The following is a 24,878-nucleotide window of genomic DNA, read 5'->3' as shown; positions in this document are numbered from 1 at the left end:
TCAAAATATATTATATTGAAAATATTTCAACTTATGCTATCTCAAAGTACTCAGTCATTGTACTTGAGTGTTTTACTGGGGTAGTTGTCTCAGACTCTCAGGCACTGGATGCCTTGGTATTTTTTCTTTCATATGTGTAATTTATTTCGGTTTCAATTTAATGATATTTATTGACCGACGTCAATCTACTATTATGACAATTGAAGGCTCAGATAGCATTTATCATCTGATCTAAGCGTCATTTAAGCGCACGTTCAACCAGTATAACCGTAATTTACTTCGTGTTTAGGTTATTATCATTAAGCTCATATTTGCAACAATTCAATGTTCAGTTTTTTTTTTTTTTTTTAATTGCTGTTTAACTATGTTTACAACAATTTAATGACCAGATAAATATATCTGCCTTAACCAAGGTATGTTTTTTTTTAATTTATTTTACATGACAATTAAATGTCCAGATTCAGTAATCTGCTGGTTCCACATATATCTATATTTATCCTCGTAAGGCTAAAGTCATGTCAAATTAATGACCAGATACATTTTATCTGCTTTGAATGAGCCGTGCACACTGTACAGGTCAGGTCATTGTTATTCTGTTACCAGTAGGTTTTTTTTTCCATGACAATTTAATGTCCAGATTCGGTAATCTGCTGTATTAACTAGCTTAATAACCAGAATTTCTGTTATCCAATTCACACACATGACAATTAAATGTCCAGATTCTGTAATCTGCTGTTTCCAAATTCGCAATTTAATGCCTTATTTTCAGCCACAAATGGCATAAAATTTCATGGTATTTAGATGCCATTTAAACGGTCGATACTAAACAATACAATTGAATGTACAGAGTGCACCTCCATGTGCTGTTTCCAAATTCGCAATTTAATGCCTTATTTTCAGCCACAAATGGCATAAAATTTCATAGTACTTAGGTGCCAATTAAATGTTCGATACAATTGAATGTACAGAGTTGCATATCCGTTTAATGCCTCTTTTTTTCTGCCGACTTTACTGGTAAAGTAATTTAATACTTAGATGGAAACTGCTTATCATAAGTGCTTCAAAAATGTATTTTTTTTTCTATACCGTGTTTTTTTTTCGTTAAATTTGACACGTCGTTAGGTTCATTATCAAGAACCATCCTGTATATCACTTTTAGGTATATTTAGCACTTAATGTGAACCCATCTGGTTTTCTGGTTTTTAAGTAATTAAATACTCAGATAAAACTGCTCGAAATCGGCGTTAGGAATGTTTACGTAAGTCAATCCGCGACAAGAGTATTAGTCATGATTTTATGGCATGTTCAATCAATTCAAAAGATTCACGTTCAAGTGATAATCTATCTCTAAATAAGTGTTACTTTCCCGACATATGCATAGATCCTTTCATTTGCAGCTGTAGTTCAAATAACCACTTAATGAAGTCGTGACTTACGTTACTTTTACGTAAATTCACCCCTGTAAGGAAGTATACTTAGGTAAGTATTTATCTAGTTTGTTTTGGTTTTCACCTTACTCTCAAACATCGACTAATGCTACCATAGGACATTTAAGTGTGATGGTTGTACAACATTTTATCATTCAAGTAAATGCCTTATTTAGGTAAATAGCTTAACCATTCATAAATTTAGCAACATCACATAATTTTGTGTATTAAACCAACCAACAGGTAGATGGTAACTTCACTAATTAAAAATAAATATCATTTCTTTTGGTTGGACGGAAATTATTGTAATGATTCCGGGCTGTGATTTATGTAAATAATAAATCAATTTTATAAACCCACTACACATAAACTCAAATAACATTTTGGTACCTAAAAACATTTGGCAATCTAGGTAGGTAACCAAACCGTTTACTAGGTAGGTAGGAGCCACACACCGACACCTGTATAGGCATGACAATCTAGGAAGGCTGGCCGTATGTTGTCAATTGCCTCAAACATTTTATTAATTACATCTATCGGTTACCTGCTTAAGGTTTATATTCGCACGGTTGAAAGAAATAACATTTCATTTATTTTTATTTGGTTTTGACTTAATTCTTGAAAAACTGCCGTTATAATCATTTCGCTTTGTAGTATTTAATGAACACTTTCATTTAGCTTCATTACGTTCCGAAACTACTAAGAATGCCAGTAATTTAAAACGGCAGGTAACCAAACCTGTTTACAAAAAGATAACGGTGCATCATGGCGCATCGTTACTCGATTTTATAGGTTATGTTACTTATGTTTCTATCCCATCTTTTCCGAATACTAGATTCACGTGGTAAGTACTTGCTTTTATCCTCGTCGCCACTTGTAATGTCACGCTATTACACTATATACATCGGGTTGGCTCGCCAATACACACCGCACGTCCGTGCTCCATCACACTCGGACACCGACTGCCATATGTACTCGAGACACCTATACACTACAGACCCGCCTTGCTTATATGGGCATTTTCAGAATTTAGGACACCCCAGTTAGCGTAAGTTGTTAACAAAAATGAACTCGCTGTCAGTTTTGTGACGACAATCCAAAAAAAGTGGGGTGAATAACTTTGAAAAAAAAAAAATGGCTCACACACACAGACAGACATACACGTCAGAATTATAACACCCCGTCGTTTTTGCGTCGGGGGTTAAAAATTAAAATTTAAAAAAGTGAATTGTAACTATTCTTTATCCATGCTCTTCTTTCTGTCAGGTTGCCATTCCAAGCGTAGAGGACGCGGCGAAAGACGCGGACATCCTAATCTTCGTGGTGCCTCACCAGTTCGTGAGGACGATTTGCTCCACCCTCCTCGGCAAAATCAAGCCTACGGCTGCAGCGCTGTCTCTCATAAAGGTAAGGCAGGGTAGACTAGGACATCCTACCTGCGGTACCCCACCACTGGACTACCAGTTGAGGAGTTAAGTAAGGTAGGAAAGACGCGGAAATCCTAATATTCGTGGTGCCCCACCAGTTCGTAAAGACGATTTGTTCCACCCTAGCAAAACCAACTTTCAAAAACTCTTACTTTAAATATTTCTAGTATTCGGAATAAAGAAATCATCATTTGAGATGCCCATGGGTATCATGGACCATTAATATCAACTAGGGATGTACCGACTAGTCGGGAAAGCCGACTATCCGGCCACATTTGTAGTCGGCGATTAGTCGGCAAAAAAAGCCGATTAGCCGATCTATTCCTTATGCCTTTGTTAGTCAAAAGAACAACTGTGATCATTACAGAAATAAATGTCCTACCTAGGACTATCGGTTTCATGGGCAGGATTCCTACCCACTAAGCCAAACCGTTTGTTAAAAATGGAAATTGTATATCAATATTCTTATTGACCTTTGAACCTTTAAAAGCGCAAACAAGACCTATGTCATTCAAAAATTCTGATAAATTAGTCGAAAATTATGTTCTGGCCGACCAGCCGACTAGTCGGCCGACTAATCGGCCACCCAAGCGCCGACTAGTCGGTAGTCGGCCTAGTCGGCCAAATCAATAGTCGGTACATCCCTAATACCAACCCTTTACTACATGAACTTTGAATATTTGTTGAAATTTCAACTTTAATAGTCGTAAATGGCTTCGTATGCAAGGGTTAAAATTATTATTAATTTCCTTCTAGCCATCATGCAATAGGGATGATGACTACATTAAAAAAATGGCATTCTGTTTAGTCCATCAGTTAGATCGTCTAAAAATACTGCAATGAACACATATTTTTCGCTTTATGTAATTAGTAAAAAAGTACAAAGATACAGAGTGGAGGCTTTTGACGTCACTTTTAAGCAAACATTGTACCTAGGCGTGACGTCACGCGAAACTTCCACGCACTGTACCGTTGTCATTTTTCGTTTACGAGAAAAAAAATATGTCCAAAATGTTTCAATACCTAATCTGGCTGCCGGACTAAATAGTATTTTTAGCCGCCTCGCTATGCGATGCAATTCGAGGCTGGACGGACATGTTTGTTATTCTTTTTTGCCCTATACATTGTTACAACTGAATTACTATCAGAAACCTTAGGAAGTAATGTGTTTTGGCAGGGCTTCGACATAGCGGAAGGCGGTGGCATTGACCTCATCTCGCACATCATCACGAGATGTCTGAAGATTCCCTGTGCGGTGCTCATGGGTGCCAATATCGCTTCCGAGGTGAGACTTACTTATGTAATGGAGGAACTTTGCGTGTTAAAATATTTTCATCACATTCGCTCGTAAACGGTGTTATTACATGCCTGCATATTGATACGTGGGCGAATCAACTTTTTGACCGACATTTTTGGTGTCTCTGGCGTTACTCAAAATGTCTCTGGAGTTACCAAGAAATCGAACTTCTAATGAACAAAGTTTCAGTTTATTGGATTTAACAGTTAGGGTTATGTTTTAATATACAGGGTAAAGTGAAAAATACCAATAAAATTTATTATTTAAGGGTGAAATTTCACAACTATGTTAAGAATGTGCGGACAGATTTGAGTCGGTCAAAAAGTTGATTCGCCCACGTAGGTACTGAGCTATTTTACAGCCCTAGAGCTGTAAAGTGAATACCTGTGTGGGGCCTTCCACGACCTGTCAAAAATTACAAGATGGCGAACGAATGCTCGAAATGTCAGCATAGGTACTTCAATACATTTAGTTTATAATTTGGTTATTACTTCGCGAGTGTGATGAAAAACATTGTGTATCTCACGGGCGGCTGAAGGATTACAAACTCGAGTTATTAAAGGAGAAGCTTCTTACAGCCTCTCGTTCGTAATCCTTCACTTGCCGCCCTTAATACACAATGGACTATTATAACGGGTATTTTAGGATGTTTATGTAAGTAGTTTAAGGACATCAGCGGCGTAGCACACTAGCGTGGTAAACTTTATCGCATCTGTGCGAAAAGGACTGCCTAACGTGGTATCCTTTATCACGCGACCATGCTTGCCGGTCAGGGTTAGCCAACGTCACAATAGCTTACGCTTCGTAAGCGTATCGTGGCTAGCTCTGCCTATCTCTCTTCTGTAGTCGTGTGACAGAACCATGCTCCGTTTCTATCGCCACGTAGCGTCACGATTGTCACTTCGGCTAGGCTATAGGTAATAAATAGTTTTCCATTGTATTTTGCTCGGAAATGTTCGTAATTTTTCGTGAAAATACGAAGGAAAAACATTTCGCACTACATCTGTAAGGTATAGCGGGGCAAATCTCGACTGAGGGTCAATTGTAACTGATCCATTTTTTCCATTATTACACTATGATGTTGAGTTCTACATGTATCCACTGAACACGCCTACCATATATAACCGGTGAACACTCTATTGAAGAATGCAAACATTATAAAACATGGAAAAAATGGACCAGTTTCCTTTGGCCCCCCAGTCGAGATTTGCCCCGCTGTATCTTACCATTAGTTATGTTATGTTTGTCTTGGCAGTGTTATTTTAAGGTACATGTCATATGTTGATGTTTTCAATTAAATATTACTTAATATTTTTAAAATTCTGAAATACATTTTTGACTTTAGTTTGTTAAAGTAATTATTAAATCATACAATGCACTTTGTGTCATTGGAATTGGACCCGATGGCTTGAGTACAAAGTTTATTAAATAACATAACAACCGTTTTATTTTTTTATATAATTGACTCATACGGACTTATGGACTTCATTCGATTAAATAATACCATTTATTATAAGATATATCATGTTTTCCTCAAACGTTGTTTTTTCTGTAATTTAAAATATAGGTAAAAAGAAATTATAGCACTATATATAACCGTTTTATTATCAGCAAAAAGGTATACATATTTAAGAATAGAAAGAGTTAGAAATAATTTAATTAATGTATGATAATGAATTCCAAGGATTCATTTAGAAATTCCAAGTACTCAGATACATTCATTACATTGCGATATTTAATCGGTCAGCTGAATGAGGAGGCACACTCAAAGGTTACGACAGATGGCGTCACCCTATTAGTCCATTGCACTTGCACTGCACAGGTAAAGAATTTCATACGTGAGAGCGAGAAGATGATATGTTTCTTCTCTCTCTCACATATGACATGCCTAGACACTTGCACAGGCGCCGCCTGGCGGGATAAAAATGTCATTGTGCCTCCTCATTAGATGTATTGTATGTAGCCTAATAGTTACTGATGTATAACTCAAATCGTATGCGAGTTCGCGCCTTTGAAATGACCCCTAAATTTGAAACTAGACTAAGAAAATGAACAGTAGGTACAATTCTTAATGAACGAATATTAATAAAAAGTTCACCAACAGGTAGCCGACGAGAAATTCTGCGAGACGACGATAGGCTGTCGAGATGTGATGCTTGCTCCGACCATGCGCGACATCATCCAGACAGATTACTTCCGTGTAGTTGTGGTCGACGACGAAGATGCTGTCGAGATCTGTGGCGCGCTCAAGGTAAGAAAAAAAAGAAAAAAGTTGGCCATCCTGACTCATAGCTATGTCCTTGTGGACACGGTTCTTTAAGGCTGCTTTCAAAAAAAACGTCAAAATAATGTAAAATTGGTAGTTTTAGTCGGTGAAATACTACACTTTCCGTTATCCAATAGATTTATTTAATTCAAATTTCAGTTAGAGCATCTTATTATCTTGATTTTTATAAGACTGGATTTTTGAAAACCAAGTCACTAAATTAATTATGATTTTTTCTCTAAAGCACGTTTAGAAAAATTCACGCATAGAGCTGAATTAGTCGATCTTATTTGTAAAATTTGGACAATTTTGATAACTAAAACTGGTAAATTTATAATTCGTATACCCTGTACTACAATCTTCTCAGACTACATTTTTATTATAAGGTTTTAAAAAAGAGTAAACGAGGCTTAGTCGAAATCAATTTTTTTCAGAAATTACCTAAAATTAAGTGACAATTTCTTTGAAAATCTAGATCACATCGAAATAATGTTTATATTTAATGAATCTTCAACGTTTACTTAAATTGCTGATATGCCTTAGTGATTATAAATTGCTATTATTTATTTTTGGCAATTTTTTGAAACGAGCCTTCACCGGTACGATTATTACCACTTTTGGACATTTTCTTATATTTTGTTTGACCAAGTAGAAAAAGTCGTATAATGTGATATATATTTGTAAACTACTCGCAAAGCCCTTTAATTTGATACCACACACGGTATGATCAAGCGCTCCGTTGCGATTTCAATGTTTTTCACACGAAAGCCCTCTTAACGGGCACATCGAGATAACAATAGTAAGCTACGAGAAGATAGGCGGTCGGGATGTCATGCGCCGACCATGCGCGACATCATCCAGACATACTACTTCCGTGTAGCTGTGGTCGTCGACGAACAAATGCTGTCGACTGGCGAGATCAGTAGCGCGCTCAAGGTAAGAAAAAAAAAGAAAAAAAAACACGGCGATATTAACTCATATGAACGTCCCTGTGGGCACTATCCCTTAAGGACGTTTGAGATAACAATTGAGACAATAATGCAACAATCTCTTGATGAGGTCTGTGTCGCGCTGAAGGTAAGGGCCTCGCCAGAAGATGGCATTAGTAAATTCCATGCCATCCTGTCATTCTACACATCCCTGTTTACACTTTTCTTTGACCAAGGGTAGATTATATCAACCTTTAGATCCACGTCCAGAAAAGATGCCATTTCGTGGCACTTTATTCTTCTATGTCATTCATAAATATTGTTTTCCCCTCACTAGCTCGGAAACACGTGTTTTGTCCTTTAATACCAGCGGGTAAAAACGCATTTTATCCACTAGTGGGTAAAGTAATTTGACCTTGAATAAAGTCAAATTAACTGCTTTAAAATTGATAAAAGTAGGTGAATCTAGTAATAAAGATGATTTACCACCTGTGGAACTACTGGAAGCAGTGATAAACGCATTTTTTGCGTTGTAGTTTCCTCGCTATAGTGAGGGGAAAAGTTTTGTGTTACACTCGGGTGCAAATGTATTTTACTTCTCGTGTGTTAAAAAACTCGCAAGTTCAGGATTCTATTCTCGAACCACTCGCTTCGCTCGTGGTTCAACTATAGAATCCTTTCACTTGCTCATTTTTCAATTCCACACTCGGCGTTAAAATACAACTTTGCCCCCTTGTATAACAAATAACTATTATTGTCTATGTGTTTACGAATAAAACTGATTCGATTCTATTCTAAAAGGGCAGTCATTTTCCGGATTACCGCGTGTAGGTACTCTTTTGGAAAATATTTGGCCCAAAATATCTTTTGATAGTTGCATTACGCTTTTACAAACTAGTTAATTTGGTAATATCGAGAGGTAGCTACCTATCTTGTTTTACACACACACACGTTTCACCGGATTATTTAACAAGTAAATCAGACCGAATAATGATAACGTACTGTTAGGTGCACAACGGTATTTAGTTGCCAGAAGATATTATAAGAAACAAATAGCATAGTTTGCAGTACATTTGTTTTGCACATGTTTACTTTGGAATGAAGTTTCGTTTACGCTGGTTACCGAGTGAGAGGGAAGTTTGTAAACTCAAGCGTTCTTCATTGTTTTACAGTTTAAAATAGCATAATTCGCTTTAATATATATTCTAAAAGGAGATGTGCTGAAAATATATGTTGACATTGATTGTCATCTTTTAGTGTAATCTATGAAGCGTCGAGCATATAATCTATGTAGCGTCGACTCAGGACACTTATGAGCTTCCATTGTTTAAAAGAGCAATTTCCGTTAAGTTTGTACATTTGGATCGTTTCCGATTTGGATAAAAATTGGCAGGCTGATAGAGTCCATGATGCTGAGCAAGAACCACTAGGTTTCCCAAACTGTCCTAGGTTGATTGTATGACATATTCCTTTTTTGTTACCGAAAATTTATAAAAATCTGGTACGCGCGCTGCACGCACAATATGAGCACATCTCGGACACTGGCGATCAAATATATGAAAGAGGCGCGTTCCTAGCACACATTCTAAGCTCGTGTAGGTGAACGCGTACCATGCTTGTATGAGTGAGATATGAAAATTCGACTGTTCGCGTTTTTGACAGGCGGTAACTGTGACGTAACCGAGAGGGGGTGGCCGCACCTTCAGCGGGGAGCGGGACTGGCCATACTGTACGATAGTACTCTTTATTATACTGTGATATGAGCGTGCACTCATGCCTTACACTTAGGTTGAAAATCTTTCTAGTATGTTGAAGGCGAGGGCCGAATGACGTCAAACTGCAATTTGTTTAGTTGGCTGCATTTCATTGTAAATTATATAACACCTACAATATCATAAATAACGTCAAACAATTTGTTCTTTACTATTATTAAATAAGCAAATCGTTTATGTTCTTGAAAGCGAATAAATTGATAATTTATGGATTTTGTGATATCTTTTTTCTATGTATATATTTTGAAACGACTTTCTTATTTGCGTCTTGTTTTTGAATATGAATTTTGTCACAATTGACCCCCAATATTTTAACGTAGGTACCTATTTATTATAGGTATTTATGTATTTTTGGGATCTGAGCAGTGAACACTCGAGAAGAGTTGTAACACTTGTAACATCCACAGCGTTTTATGATTTTTGTCATAATGTGATCTGACACATAGTCATTGATATGGTTGCATTGACGCTTCATATGAAAGCAATTTGTCTAGTTTAATATTTGTTTTACTCTGGTGACGCTTGGCATACAAAATAATTTTGCGCAAAGCGGTTGTAACTAGTAGAAACAATTTATTTCAATTCATAAATTGTGCACGATGTACCGTTTCCTTTCAGACAATCGGCCTTTAGTATTCTGCAGTCTAGAGATCATTAGAGGCTTAACTCGCTTTAATAGCTTCTATAAAAGATAATAGCTTAAGGCGATCAATATGTACTATGACCTTGGCCGTATATATATTTTTTATTTATTATAAATGGGCTTACTCTTGACCACAGACTAGCCAAAGGCCTACGATGGAGTGAGCTCGCCCAGAAGATGCCTGGGTGGCTAGCCGAATGGCACAATCGCTCACGAAACGCTCACGAAACGAAGCGCTAGTAGATATCTATCTCTATCGCGCTTGCGTATTGGCGCGACAGAGCCAGCGGCGTATCGCTTTCGTTTGGCGTCGGAGAAATGCCATTCGGCTACGGGGCCTGGGTGGCTAGCCGAATGGCACAATCGCTCACGAAACGCTCACGAAACGAAGCGCTAGTAGATATCTATCTCTATCGCGCTTGCGTATTGGCGCGACAGAGCCAGCGGCGTATCGCTTTCGTTTGGCGTCGGAGAAATGCCATTCGGCTACGGGGCGTGGGTGGCTAGCCGAATGGCACAATCGCTCACGAAACGCTCACGAAACGAAGCGCTAGTAGATATCTATCTCTATCGCGCTTGCGTATTGGCGCGACAGAGCCAGCGGCGTATCGCTTTCGTTTGGCGTCGGAGAAATGCCATTCGGCTACGGGGCCTGTTCACTCTTGATTGAGATCTATTATGTATGTAAATCTGCAAACATGTCTGTATTGTTAGATTCAGATTAATTTATTCGACTAAAGAGTGATTAAGATCAAATAGGGTATTAATTGTTAGACAAATTCATCTTTTGGCAGCTGTTGCAGAAGTAGATGGCGTTCTTCAGCTTGGTACTGTATGTGGTAACTCTGGTAGTCAAAAGTTGATGTTTTACAATTTAGTGAGCGCAACATTTAGCTTGGTACAGAGCCATTTTCTTCAATTGTCAAAACTTTTTCAGCGATACGAGTATGTTCTGTCTTGACTTCAGTATAATGTAATTAAAAATAGTCTCCTCTTGATTCAAGTATAGGAACTTGTGTTTCACCCTGCTTTTAGTTTTAGAACTGCCTTGTGATTCAGTCAATGGCCGCCAGCGCTATATATGGCAGACGGAAATTATGTTATTGTATTTATTTGCATTAAATGTACATAAAACTTACCATAAATCGCAACCTTAGCAAACTTAGCATTTTTATTTCCTTTGGCCTTTGACTGCTCGTTGGATCGGACACTCGAGTTATCAGAAATAGAGCATTCCTTGTACAAACAATAGATCATTCAGAGTCTAAACATTTGTGATGCAAAGTACAATAGTCGATAACGCGACGGTGTCTATTAATTATTATCATTATCATTAAGCGGCTGATAGATTCCTTGAAGCTCTATTCGACTAGTTTATTGACAACCCGTGAGACTGCCTGTCAATGTTGTGGCCATGTTGTCATCTGTTTTGTTATTACAGATTACAGCTTGATAAGATATACGACACAAGTGTGGAAAAAATGAAATTCGAATTGATTCAGATGTGTAACGTACGAAGTTTTACAATAAATGTCGTCTGACAATAAATTATTTCATTTCATAGATGGCCCTTTAAAGTTTCGACATAGGCATGAAATTGCGTAAACACCGTGACCACAATAAAGTATACACTTAAAATTACCCTTATTTAAAAATGCATCGTCATTTGAATACGGAGTAGAAGTGAAATTCAACTTGCAAGATTTGACCTCTACAAACATACCTGTAGTTACCTACGTATCTTTACAAGGCGAGTTAATAAAAAAACAGTAAGTTAGTAAAACATAACGTAATGCTTTATCCATTTCTCGAAATTGCTAGACATATTATGAGCCCATTATGATCGGTACTTCCAAATCGTTCAGGTCTCATCATTTGACGATTTGCTAAGTCTATTAAAACTCAAAAATCGGTAGAAGATTGCCAGACGTAGACAGCGCAGTTGAAACAATGTGTCGCTAATTATTATGACTGTCGAGATACGTACTATTCTATTTTTACCGGTATGGCTCACGATAGTTTTAATTTACTTCTTAAAAGGGATATACGATTAATACGATGTTGACAGTACATAGCCCTAGCTTCCAAAATGGCAAGTAATGTACTACTTTGCGAAGTAGTGCGGAAAAAGGACTATATGTACATATAGTGTAAAAAAATACTATTGTATGGCTAGGCCACGATAGATAAATAGAATACTCTTTATTGGCACACCTCAGCAAAAGATGCAGAAAAAAGATACAATGGAGACAAAATAATGATTATAAATAGAGGCAGACAACGGGCGGTCTTATCGCTAAAGAGCGATCTCTACCAGACAAGACAACCTTTGGGTAGCGGAAATAAAAAAAAAACAATCAAAAAACGGTACTTCGAAATAAAAAAATCATAATTATTCTAATTTTCAACATACAAATTAAATAAACATATACATATAAGAGTATATAAATAGACTTACATAAGCATACTTAAATAGTAATAGACAACAAGCTAGATATATAGGTAGTAACAAACCAAAAATATACAGCAATCATACCAACCACAGAGTAAAAAATAAAATAGCAATACGATCACTAAGGGAGAGATAGATAATGTAGGCTAGGCCAGGATACCTACTGTTACAATCGTGTAAAAAATATTTTTTAAAATCACATTTCATTTGTCCAGAACATCGTCGCAGTGGGCGCCGGCTTCGTCGACGGCCTCGGTTTCGGAGACAACACGAAAGCCGCCGTCATCCGCCTGGGTCTCATGGAGATGATCAAGTTCGTGGACGTGTTCTACCCCGGCTCCAAGCTCAGCACGTTCTTCGAGTCCTGCGGGGTCGCTGACCTCATCACCACTTGCTATGGTAAGTTGAGTTATCTATGTCAGTGTCTATAAGCCAAGCTCTAAAGTCTCGTTTTCGGAGACAACACGAAAGCCACAGTCATCCGACTAGGTCTCATGGAGATGATCAAGTTCGTGGACGTTTTTGGAGTTCTGTGGGGTCCCTGACCTCATCACCACTTGCTATGGTGAGTTAACATCAGTGTCTAGAAGCCAAGTTCTAAAGAAGAGAACATTGTTTGACCCCTACGTGTGCACTGCGCAACTATTTATTTATTTACCGCCGTATTCATAAACGTCCACTAAAGTTATCAAGCCGATAAAGTTCGTTTGTCCCTTTCTATCACACCAATACGTCGGAAAGGGGCAAATGAACTTTATCAGCTTGATAACTTTAGTGAACGTTTATGAATAAGGGGATTAATCTTTATTGCACACATACACATATGATATCAGATGAAACTTACAAAAATGAAATGTTAAGGATTTGTCATTCTACCAGGGATTTAACTATAAGTTTATTAACCCTTTCCAGGCCCATCTAAGGAAGTTTTTTTTTCAAATATCAACGTATATCCTAAATAGTGATCTTCTGGCGATAGATTTTAAGGCGAGTCAGTTATTGGAAAAGTACCATCTAATTTGTACCCTGAATTGCAGTGTTTAACACTTTCGAAACCGGGCTCTACGCGGCGCTACGACATTTTCGCTACATACGGGGAAACCCATGTAATCGGCTACGCTTCTACGAGCGGTGTGCCCGACAGTCGGGTTCTTGGTAGCGAAAGTGTTAAAGTGTAAATCGCGTTGACACGTCTACGTTAACGCATGTCGTCGATGAAACGTACTATGCCTGAAAAGGGTTATAAATATTTGAACTTTTGTTCAACCGGTTATTAAGACAAAATTAAACACCTGAAATCGAGATTTTTCTCAGTGACTAGCTGACCTATCTTCAAAAATCTAACCCAATTACTAGTAACATAGCGTCACTACTTTTTAAAAAACTTGTATCTTCGTCTGTCAATGAAAAGAAAATTGTAGTAAGTATGTATGGAATGCATATAGACTTACTGCGTTTTAACTTTGAGGAGCAGCGTGAGATACGAAATTTTTTCAAAGTAGTGACGATAGGGCAAGTTAAAAGGCGAAAATGTCCCCCGCAGAAGCACAAAAGTTGGAAACGCAATCATTGAAACACGTAAACTGAAAACCGACACACTTCGACGGGGCCCATTTCTCGAAGCTACAAGTTACAATTTACAAGTGGTAGTCACTTTCTAATATGACAAGTTGGAAAGAGACTTCCGCTTGTAACTTGTAACTTTCAGTTTTGAGAAATGGCCCAAAGATATCAAGGCCTGTAATCATTTTAGCTCACTACTATTGGAATAGGTAGCACGATTGCGTGCGTTTTGGGATTTTGTATAATTTTATTGCTTTTGCGTAAGCCTCCTAGAGTAGATCATCAAGGCTTGGAAAAAAAACGCCCGTTTTTTTGACATCGTAACCATAATTTAGGACCCATTTATGCGTCGGATATGTTCATGTCTCTAGTTTAGAGTTGACTTGACAGAGACAAATAGGAATGTATGATGTACGGAACAGGGTAATTTTTTTCTAAATGGTGGGCATTTTTCCTAGCCTGTCACGATCACGCAATTTGATAACAGAAAACCTTGTATTCTACATCATTAAAAGGTGCCAAAGAACTTTTATTATCACGTTCAAATACAAAATGACCAAGTTATTAAAAATAAATAAATGCATCACATCAGGCAACCATACCAATGATATCATGAGTTCCACTTAAAACATGTTAGTTTGTAATTAGTGGCATTTATCTGTTTTACATATTCGTGTAATTTAAACGGGTTACCTTGTATGAAATATTCCCTATAAATGACTCATTTTCATTGATATCGAGTGTAGTTTGTTATCACTAGCGGAGCATAGGTTAACGTGCGGTATCTCGTTACCTTACGGATATTTCATAAGAATATACTCGAGAGATCAAGACATTCTGTATTTTAGTATTTACAAGAATGAGTGCATATATGTGAAATGAATCTTAATCGTCAAGTTCCTGCGGAAATATGACAGTAAAATTTTGTATAAAATTTTTGATTATATTACCTACTTCGCTGTCACACAACCCATGAATGAAATGGAGCATAATTTGTCAGAAGTCAAAAGTCGCTTATGGAATCCTTCCACACTATAAATGAGACAAGACTGAAATCTTCTCGAGGCTGAGGCGTAGGGTTAGAGCCGGCGTAGCTTTATTTGACGTTCATATGCGCATTGTAATATGCCTACTTGAAAAATAAATATTTCATTTTCATTTTTTCAACAATACGACTTTTTCCATTCAGCTTTATCGTACACCCATGCATACATACACAACACATGATACATGTTACGTAGTAGTAGTAGGCGGGTATCTCGAAGGCGAAGTAAAAATAGTCATCTAGATTCTAGGTCAAGCGATGCGCTTTTGTCTTTTCCGGACGAATATCTTGTTGATATTGTTTCAATTGACAACAGATATTCAATTTTAATCACAGGTCCATTTTTGATGCCGTTTAGCCTGCCTGAGATTCTAAATACAAAGGTATTTTTTAAAATTCTTCAATGTCCTCGATTTCATACCAATTTTTTTTTAATTGGAATGCAATACGTCTTCGTAAGATATAAATCCCTACTTATCCCGCTTACAATACTTTGGAAAGTAGCGTAAAGGTTTCAGCTGTGACATTTATATCTCAAATGTGAAACCTTTCCCACACCTGTCACTTTTATCTAAGATAGATAAGGATGTTTTCTGCAACGTTCTGAAGGTCGATAACATTCTCAATCCATTATAAGCAGCTTATCCGATATTACAAGTGCTTTATAAGTACTGTTCCAATTGCACTTGGGAGAACCATTTCAATAGCAATCTTTGATGGTTACGTGTAGGTAGGCTGCAAAAATTTACCGGTTGAATAAGGAATATCGGCATATGATAAACATAATATGATAGTGGACTTGCGGCCATAGACATATCCCTTATTTTTACATAAGGATGGGTAATTTGATTTTGCTGGCATAAAAATTTCGGAGATCAGGGTGAGACACTCGCTTACTTAAGAGGCCTTCAACAGCGGGCGATGTATTGTTAAATTAAATTATAATTATAAATATTATAGGACATTCTTACACTGATTGACTGAGGCCCACGGTAAGCTCAAGAAGGCTTGTGTTGTGGGTACTCAGACAACGATATATATAATATATATAAATACTTATATACAAATATAGAAAAGGGATCATCCACATATTACGTCACACCAAATTTCAGGTTTTTGGACCCCTCCCCCCTATGTCACGCTTTTTTGTATCCCTTTAACAGGGTTTGTCACATTTAGTATGACCCCCCCCCCTTACACTGTGACGTAATATATGGATGACGCCAAACATCCATGACTCAGGAACAAATATCTGTGCCCATCACACAAATAAATGCCCTTACCGGGATTTGAACCCAGGACTGCGGCGTAGCAGGCAGGGTTACTACCGACTGCGCCAGACCGGTGTTGTTAATGATGATTTTAAGTTTATAGATAGTGCGTATGTATATAATTATATCCAATATATCTGTAGGTTGCACCTGTAGTCTCGCATCGGATGAGCGATAAGAACAGCTTTATTGATAGACATCAATCGACGCCGTACGATATCTAAATCTGGCTGTCAACACGCCTTATTGCTTTATTCTTGTTTACCACTCGGTAGGCTTGTATTATTACAGTTGTAAATGTATGTAATTACTTGTTTGGATTTTTATTACACGTTTTCTGTAACCACTAGCTTTTGCCTGCGGCTTCCCTCGCGTTAGAAAAAGACAAAAAGTAGCCTATGGCACTCTCCACCCCTTCAAATATCTCCACTTAAAAAATCACGTCGAAATCGTCGCTCCGTTTTGCCGTGAACGACGGACAAACAAACAGACACACACACTTTCCCATTTGTAATATTAGTATGGATACACAGCAAACTCAAAATTAAGGATACAGAAAAGTGTGAGAAAATATTGGAACCGTAACTAAAATCCTTGGGCTTTGTATGTTTATTCCGTATATAAATCTGTTTGTAGCTTTATCTATTTTGTTATTTGACCGAACAATGGAATTTCCTATTCGTATTTATTATTTATGTAAATAAAAATAGAGCACAATTCCCTATATTATAAAGTATCGTTAAATCAGTGAGATCTCCATATGTTTATATACTGCTACCGTCCTTCCGTTCCGTCGCTTTCAGAAACGTACTTTGGCATATCCACGTCGGTAGAAAAGGCAAAATGAAACGTGTAAAAGATGACTTTTCACACAAAACTGCCCCCTTTTTTATTGGCAAAGAGTCTTAGTGTCAACGAAGGATGATAAAGGGACAGACAAAGCCCATACAAAAAAGCGTACCCCTGTAATGTATGGGCCTTTTAGGCTTAAAACTAGATGGCGCTCTTTCGCAGCCTGTAGGCCTAGCACATGATGGCCGCGGGAGTATGTCGCCGCGAGATAGACTACCCGTCCTTATGTCATTAATACAGTTAGAAGAAGACGTGGCATCTATCTCGCGGCGACATACTCCCGCGGCCATCATGTGCTAGAGGTGCTGGAAGTGGCCAAAATCATATTTTCCCCAAATATTTTTGCGTGTCTTTATTTTTTATAAGAACAAATGACATTCTTCTTTATTTGAACATCCTGATATCACGCCAATACACATTTAAGAGGATACTGTAGCGAAAATGCTAAAATGGAAAGGAGCTCCCCTTTTAACTTGGGAATTTTAGTTGAATATACAAGTGTTATTAACTAGATTTATCGAAAAAAAATTGTCCATTAAGAACAACTCAGTCAAAAAATATTTAAAAAAAATCTTTAAAATCGAGGTTCCGCTCTCGACTTTTTCCTCCTTCAAAACCTAATCAATCGGAACGAAATTTGAGAATCTGTATAACAATGAAATAATCTATGTCAGACCGTTTAGCTTTTTTGGTTAATTGTTACCAATCTTGAGTATCACACCTTTTTTTGCGCCACAATGAAAAAGGCCGATTTTGGAATTTTTTGATTGGCTCTAGAATCTTTAAAAAGCAGAATATCAAAAAAATCAAAACGGTCCGACACAGATAAAAATAATAACAATCTGTGTTGAAAAAATCATTGCTCTATCTTCAAAAACCAGGGAGGAAATAGTCGAGAGCGTTTGTATGGAGAATTGATCCCTACCGTATCGTCTTAAAAAAAAATTGTAGGCGCATTAGAGATGGGCCGAATATGGACTTTGCCGAATACGAATATACGGCCGAACATTCGGTTCAGTTGTTACCGAACCGAATATTCGGTTCCACCATATTTGAAATCCTGGCTTAAGAGTTAAAAACTTCAATGATTGGTAATGGGTACTAAGGCTCTTAAATGTTCCTATAATATAGTGCATAAGAAAAATTTGGTTTTGTTTCGGCTACGTTATTTTTACTTTTTTACATATAATTATTGTAGGTACTTATATTTTAACGCATTTACAACTCCCTTTGGGGGTTCCTTAGAATGCTGAAATAGGATATCATTATCCGATGAATTACGAAACAACTTACGCTTTTTATTTACTTTGTTGATTCGGTTAATATTCGGCAACATAACCGAACTATTCGGCCGAATACGAACATTGAAAAACTTGCCGAATATGCCTAATACCGAATATTTACCGAATATTCGGCCCATCTCTAGTAGGCATCATCGGTGTAGTTATGATAGTATCTATAGGTGGCGCTAAAAAATTGATTCTTAGTATGTAGATTGTAAATCCTATATAAATAGTATGTACCCATTTCTTACCATCTTCTTTTGTCCCAAACAGGTGGCAGGAACAGGCGAGTGGCAGAAGCGTTCGTGAAGACAGGCCGCTCCATCAAGGAGTTAGAAGACGAAATGCTCAACGGACAGAAGCTGCAGGGCCCCATCACCGCTGAGGAGGTCAACCATATGCTGGCCAACAAGAATATGGAAGCCAAGTAAGTGAGACGGCGCTATATACGTGTGTAGATGTCTCGCTCAGACAAGTAGCGATTGGGAGATTCATCAAACATCAAGGAGTTAGATGAGATGCTCAACCCACAGAAGCTGCAGGGCCCCATCACGGCTGAGGAGGTCAACCATATGCTGGCCAACAAGAATATGGAAGCCAAGTAAGTGAGACGGCGCTATATACGTGTGTAGATGTCTCACTCAGACATGTGCTTGATTTAGGAGTAGGAGCGGACAGAAACTGCAGGGACCAGGGACTCATTGCCGAGGAGGTCAACCATAGGCTGGCCATCAAGAATATGGAAGCCAAGTAAGTAGGCTTCTGAGCAGGAGAGATTATAGTTATCTTGGTCGCACCCTGTTGTGGCTTGCTCCATCAAGGAGAGACGAGATGCAGGGACCAGGGACCCATCACCGCTGAGGAGGTCAACCATATGCTGGCCAACAAGAATATGGAAGCCAAGTAAGTGAGACGGCGCTATATACGTGTGTAGATGTCTCACTCAGACATGTAGCGGTTGGTAGCTTGATTTAGGAGTAGGAGCGGACAGAAACTGCAGGGACCAGGGACTCATCACCGCCGAGGAGGTCAACCATATGCTGGCCAACAAGAATATGAAAGCCAAGTAAGTGTAGGCTTCTGAGCAGGCCCCTATTTCTCCATCGTGACAATCCGACATATGTCAAGAAAAATTGACATTGACATATTGTTTTGGTTTCACCAAAATCTACAATTGTCACACGATAAATTAACCCGTAGACAGAAAAAACCGGTCAACTAAGTAGGACCGCAATGTACCTGCGTCGCGTCGTTCTAATTATACGCGCAAATTATTAATGCGAGACAAATATAGTAATCGCGCTCTTCTTGCTGCTATAGTACAGTCAAGTGCAAAAATAGGTATCGAAATAATCGTCTCATAAATATGTCTCATATACTACGCTCTTATCACACCGGACTGAGATGCTATGGGACATATTTTTGGGTAAGATGTGTACAGTCGAGTTTATTAATAATAATATGTGTACATTTCTTCACCTTAACTCGTTGCAATAAGGTGAAAAATGTGCACATATTTATAAACTCGACTGTATACCCATATTTTTTTTACGCTTGACGTTACGTGTACAGTACCGGGTTGTATTAAATTTATGACCGGTAGGTATATAATATAATAAATATAATGTTATTTATCACATTTTTTGATTTTTTTGTATGAACGTGTAACGCCACTTTTATCGCCACTCGTTTTTAGAATTTCTTATTAATCGCACTTGTATCGAAATGTACTATTTCAACACACTTGCTCATAACAATGATATTATTGAACCGTTTTTAGGCTCATAAGAAATTACACTGTGTGGCTTTTTATTACACTACCGCACTTGTGTTACGGGTATTGTATGATAACCCGATAGACTTGATATTGAAACTAGCCGCTAACAACATGGATACGGCTCCATTTAAAATTGGTCACACTCACATTATATCCGTGGAGCAAGCGCCGGGTGGGGCGGACAACGTGTCACATTTTGGACTTTTACTAACTGTTTTAGCCAATAAAATCTAATTAATATGTAAATTTTGTTTGTTTTTTCGTAAAACGTATGAAACACATGTGCATTGGTCATTTACTTAGATAGGATTTGTTGATCTACGAACCACATATTCATAATTATGTTTTAAACACAGGTTTTAAATAAATAAAAATTACACACATTGGCTCTCTTATGCGCACTCGCTTCGCTTGCACGCACAATATCACTTCATGTGTATTGACATTGACCAAACTAGCACATTTGTGTCATACTTAATGTACTATCATTGCCCGGTACTTTATACCTATACTAGCTTTTACCAAAAGTAGCCTATGTCACTCTCCATCCCTTCAACTATCTCCACGTGAAAATGGCCCCATGCTCAACCGATGGCAAATGCTGCACGCTGTCGCTATGTAGGTTTTAAGTTTGAATTGTTTTAGTTTTTAGGGTTCCTTAGTCAACTAGGAACCCTTATAGTTTCGCCATGTCTGTCTGTCCGCCTGTCCGTCCGTCCGTCCGTCCGTCCGCGGATAATCTCAGTGACCGTTAGCACTAGAAAGCTGAAATTTGGTACCAATATGTATATCAATCACGCCGACAAAGTGCAAAAATAAAAGGTGAAAAAAATGTTTTATTAGGGTACCCCCCCTACACGTAAAGTGGGGAGTACCTTTTTTTCATTGCAATCCTAACGTGTGATATATTGTTGGATAGGTATTTAAAAATGAATAAAGGTTTACTAAAATCGTTTTTTGATAATATTCATATTTTCGGAAATAATCGCTCCTAAAGGAAAAAAAAGTGTGTCCCCGGGCCCTCTAACTTTTGAACCATATGACTGTTTAAAAAAATATGAAAAAACACAAAAGTAGAACTTTATAAAGACTTTCTAGGAAAATTGTTTTGAACTTGATAGGTTCAGTAGTTTTTGAGAAAAATACGGAAAACTACGGAACCCTACACTGAGCGTGGCCCGACACGCTCTTGGCCGGTTTTTTAAGTCTTCATTAGGAAATGTCTTACTAACACTAATATTAGTTCTTTAGAGTTTTAATGTTCTACTAACCGTTTATGGACCTTGAGTCTGAAATAAATGTTTTTTTTTTTAAATCAAGACAATTTGTCGCTCCGTTTTGCTGTGAAGGACGGACAGACAAACATACACACACACTTTCCCATTTATAATATTAGTATGGATTCGCTATAGGTAACATTCGGCATCATGAAAATCCATTTCAAATTCGTCGTGTTATGTCTGCGGCGAGCGGTTATCTTAGCTATTTTTTTTTCTTGCCATCAAAAATAATAAATCATCCATACCGGCCATATATAAAAGCAAATGTGTCGCTACCGAAGTACCAAAATAGTAAATATCTATTAGCTAACGGGTACTCGTCGGGTAGTCTCATGGAACTTTTAATAAAAAAATATTTTTACTTTCTTAAACGTAGACGCGTAATGTTTTATAGGTATAATTATAAATAAACTATCTTTTCTTTTTTAAATAGTCATATTTTTGTAACGTGAACGTGTTTAATTTATAACATTAGGGTAATTTAATCACGGACGTTTTATATGTTATCAAATAACCAAAGAGTACGCTAAACATAAAATAAATAATACTTTAAACCCCACCAAAATATATATCTTTAAACTTAGGGATATTAACTCAAAAACGACTAAACACATTTTCTTATGGTTTTCATCTATCACAAAAGTATTTGAATAAGGAAGGTTTAGGTACTAATATAATTTGTTAATTTTTGTGTGAATTGGTTGAAAACGATATTGTAAGCAAGAAAAAACCTAAGCTGACTAGAATATTTTATCGAAAATACTACCTAATCCATTTGAACTATAACCACAAAGTATAATATATAGTATATAATATTTATACCTAGATATTTTTCTGGCACGAACGTCGTTGTTAGTATTCGACAAAACAAAAACATCGACAATCCGTTTATCGACAAATAGCCTTACATAACATAAGGTTATTAATTACCCCCAATGATAATATCTATACATAAAATCTTGAATAATCATGTAAGAAATTATGTAAACTATTAAAATGTGGTTCTTTTTATTATTATTGTCAATTTATTTACAAACATTTGAAATTTGTTTTTAACCTTTTATGTTATATACACATAAATTCAAGTCCATATTCCCTAAACGGGGTAGGCAGAGCACATAAAACTACTCAAAAGTCAGGGCAATAATTAACGACATAATTTTAATAATTAATGACATATTATAATGTAAGTTATCTATGGACTAAATATCGGAAGGAAGCAAATTTATACTAAAAGCAAGCAAGCTTATACTAAAAGTCACTAGTGTCACTTCGTTCGTGCCAGAAAAATATCTAGGTATAATTATATAACGCCATTTTGCAACTATCCCTAAAACTCGACAATTGTCAAGAAATTCTCGACCGCTCTCTAAAGTCCTGTCAAGAATTAGCGACATTTCGACAAAAGTGTCAACTTGGAAAAGTTGACCTCTGTTTCACGAAACATTTGTCGGGGACAACTGTCACAATTTTTCTATGAGATTGTCACATGTCGTCGACAATGTGTCGGATTGTCAGCCGACATATGTCGCCGACATTTGTCAAGATGGAGAAATAGGGGCCAGGAGAGGTTATAGTTATCTTAGTCGCACCCCGTTGTGGCTTGCTCCATCAAGGAGAGACGAGATGCAGGGACCAGGGACCCATCACCGCTGAGGAGGTCAACCATAGGCTGGCCAACAAGAATATGGAAGCCAAGTAAGTGACACGGCGCTATATACGTGTGTAGATGTCTCACTCAGACATGTAACGGTTGGGAGCTTGATTCAAGAGTAGGAGCGGACAGACACTGCAGGGACCAGGGACTCATCACCGCCGAGGAGGTCAACCATAGGCTGGCCATCTAGAATATGGAAACCAAGTAAGTGTAGGCTTCTGAGCAGGAGAGGTTATAGTTATCTTGGTCGCACCCTGTTGTGGCTTGCTCCATCAAGGAGAGACGAGATGCAGGGACCAGGGACCCATCACCGCTGAGGAGGTCAACCATAGGCTGGCCAACAAGAATATGAAAGCCAAGTAAGTGAGACGGCGCTATATACGTGTGTAGATGTCTCACTCAGACATGTAGCGGTTGGTACCTGGATTTAGGAGTAGGAGCGGACAGAAACTGCAGGGACCAGGAACTCATCAACGCTGAGGAGGTCAACCATATCCTGGCCAACAAGAATATGAAAGCCAAGTAAGTGTAGGCTTCTGAGCAGGATAGGTTATAGTTATCTTAGTCGCACCCCGTTGTGGCTTGCTCCATCAAGGAGAGACGAGATGCAGGGACCAGGGACCCATCACCGCTGAGGAGGTCAACCATAGGCTGGCCAACAAGAATATGGAAGCCAAGTAAGTGAGACGGCGCTATATACGTGTGTAGATGTCTCACTCAGGCATGTAGCGGTTGGTAGCTTGATTTAGGAGTAGGAGCGGACAGAAGCTGCAGGGCCCCATAACCGCTGAGGAGGTCAACCATATGCTGGCCAACAAGAATATGGAAGCCAAGTAAGTGAGACGGCGCTATATACGTGTGTAGATGTCTCACTCAGACATGTCGCGGTTGGTAGCTTGATTTAGGAGTAGGACCGGACAGAAACTGCAGGGACCAGGGACTCATCACCGCTGAGGAGGTCAACCATATGCTGGCCAACAAGAATATGAAAGCCAAGTAAGTAGGCTTCTGAGCAGGAGAGATTATAGTTATCTTGGTCGCACCCTGTTGTGGCTTGCTCCATCAAGGAGAGACGAGATGCAGGGACCAGGGACCCATCACCGCTGAGGAGGTCAACCATAGGCTGGCCAACAAGAATATAGAAGCCAAGTAAGTGAGACGGCGCTATATACGTGTGTAGATGTCTCACTCAGACATGTAGCGGTTGGTACCTGGATTTAGGAGTAGGAGCGGACAGAAACTGCAGGGACCAGGAACTCATCAACGCTGAGGAGGTCAACCATATCCTGGCCAACAAGAATATGGAAGCCAAGTAAGTGAGACAGCGATATGTACGTGTGTAGGTGTCTCGCTCACTTCAACAAGGAGTCGGAAGACGAAATGCACAACGGACAGAAACTGCAGGGCCCCATCCCCGCTGAGGAGGTCAACCATATGCTGGCCAACAAGAATATGGAAGCCAAGTAAGTGCAGGGTTGTGGGCGGGACAGACCTATAACAGGTGTCTCGCTCACACCCTGTAGTGGCTTGCTTTTCCTATTAAACCCTAAATATTATAAACAAAACAACAAACTGTATGTACTTATGTATTGTATTACATTGCTTCAATTATCACAGTACAGAAATAGTTGATCTTGGCGTGTATCCACGTAATGTAAGTGGAGGCCATCCGACGACAAGAGATTTAGTTTGATTGCACTATTCATATACTTTACACGTAAGTGCGTTTTCACATTGTCCGATCCGATATCGGATGTCGGACCGATATTCCATACATTACAGGCGCCATCTTGGATTTTTTCTATTGAAATTCTCCCGACTTCCGATATCGGATCGGATAATGCGAAAACGGACTAATAATGAGCTTGTTTTATATTGGATTCTTTTGAAAGAAAACTTCCGAATCGGACTTACAATGAATTGAAATAGATATCATA

The 24,878-nt window shown here is 38.2% G+C and overlaps 1 protein-coding gene across 4 annotated transcripts in view; it reads left to right on the top strand.

The window, feature by feature from the left end:
- Positions 1–24,878, top strand: part of LOC125224736 (glycerol-3-phosphate dehydrogenase [NAD(+)], cytoplasmic) — a 47,513-nt gene that overhangs the window by 8,197 nt on the left and 14,438 nt on the right. For all 4 annotated transcript variants that reach the window (XM_048128177.1, XM_048128178.1, XM_048128175.1 and 1 more), the window contains exons 3-7: positions 2,694–2,834; positions 4,032–4,139; positions 6,256–6,402; positions 12,429–12,612; positions 18,501–18,654. In XM_048128177.1, coding sequence (XP_047984134.1) covers positions 2,694–2,834; positions 4,032–4,139; positions 6,256–6,402; positions 12,429–12,612; positions 18,501–18,654 — 734 coding nt within the window. The remainder of the gene's footprint in view (positions 1–2,693; positions 2,835–4,031; positions 4,140–6,255; positions 6,403–12,428; positions 12,613–18,500; positions 18,655–24,878) is intronic.

This window comes from Leguminivora glycinivorella, chromosome 3, assembly GCF_023078275.1.
Source record: "Leguminivora glycinivorella isolate SPB_JAAS2020 chromosome 3, LegGlyc_1.1, whole genome shotgun sequence".
Lineage (NCBI taxonomy): Eukaryota > Metazoa > Arthropoda > Insecta > Lepidoptera > Tortricidae > Leguminivora > Leguminivora glycinivorella.
Note: the sequence above shows the minus strand (reverse complement) of the source record. Positions and strands in the feature narration are given on the sequence as shown.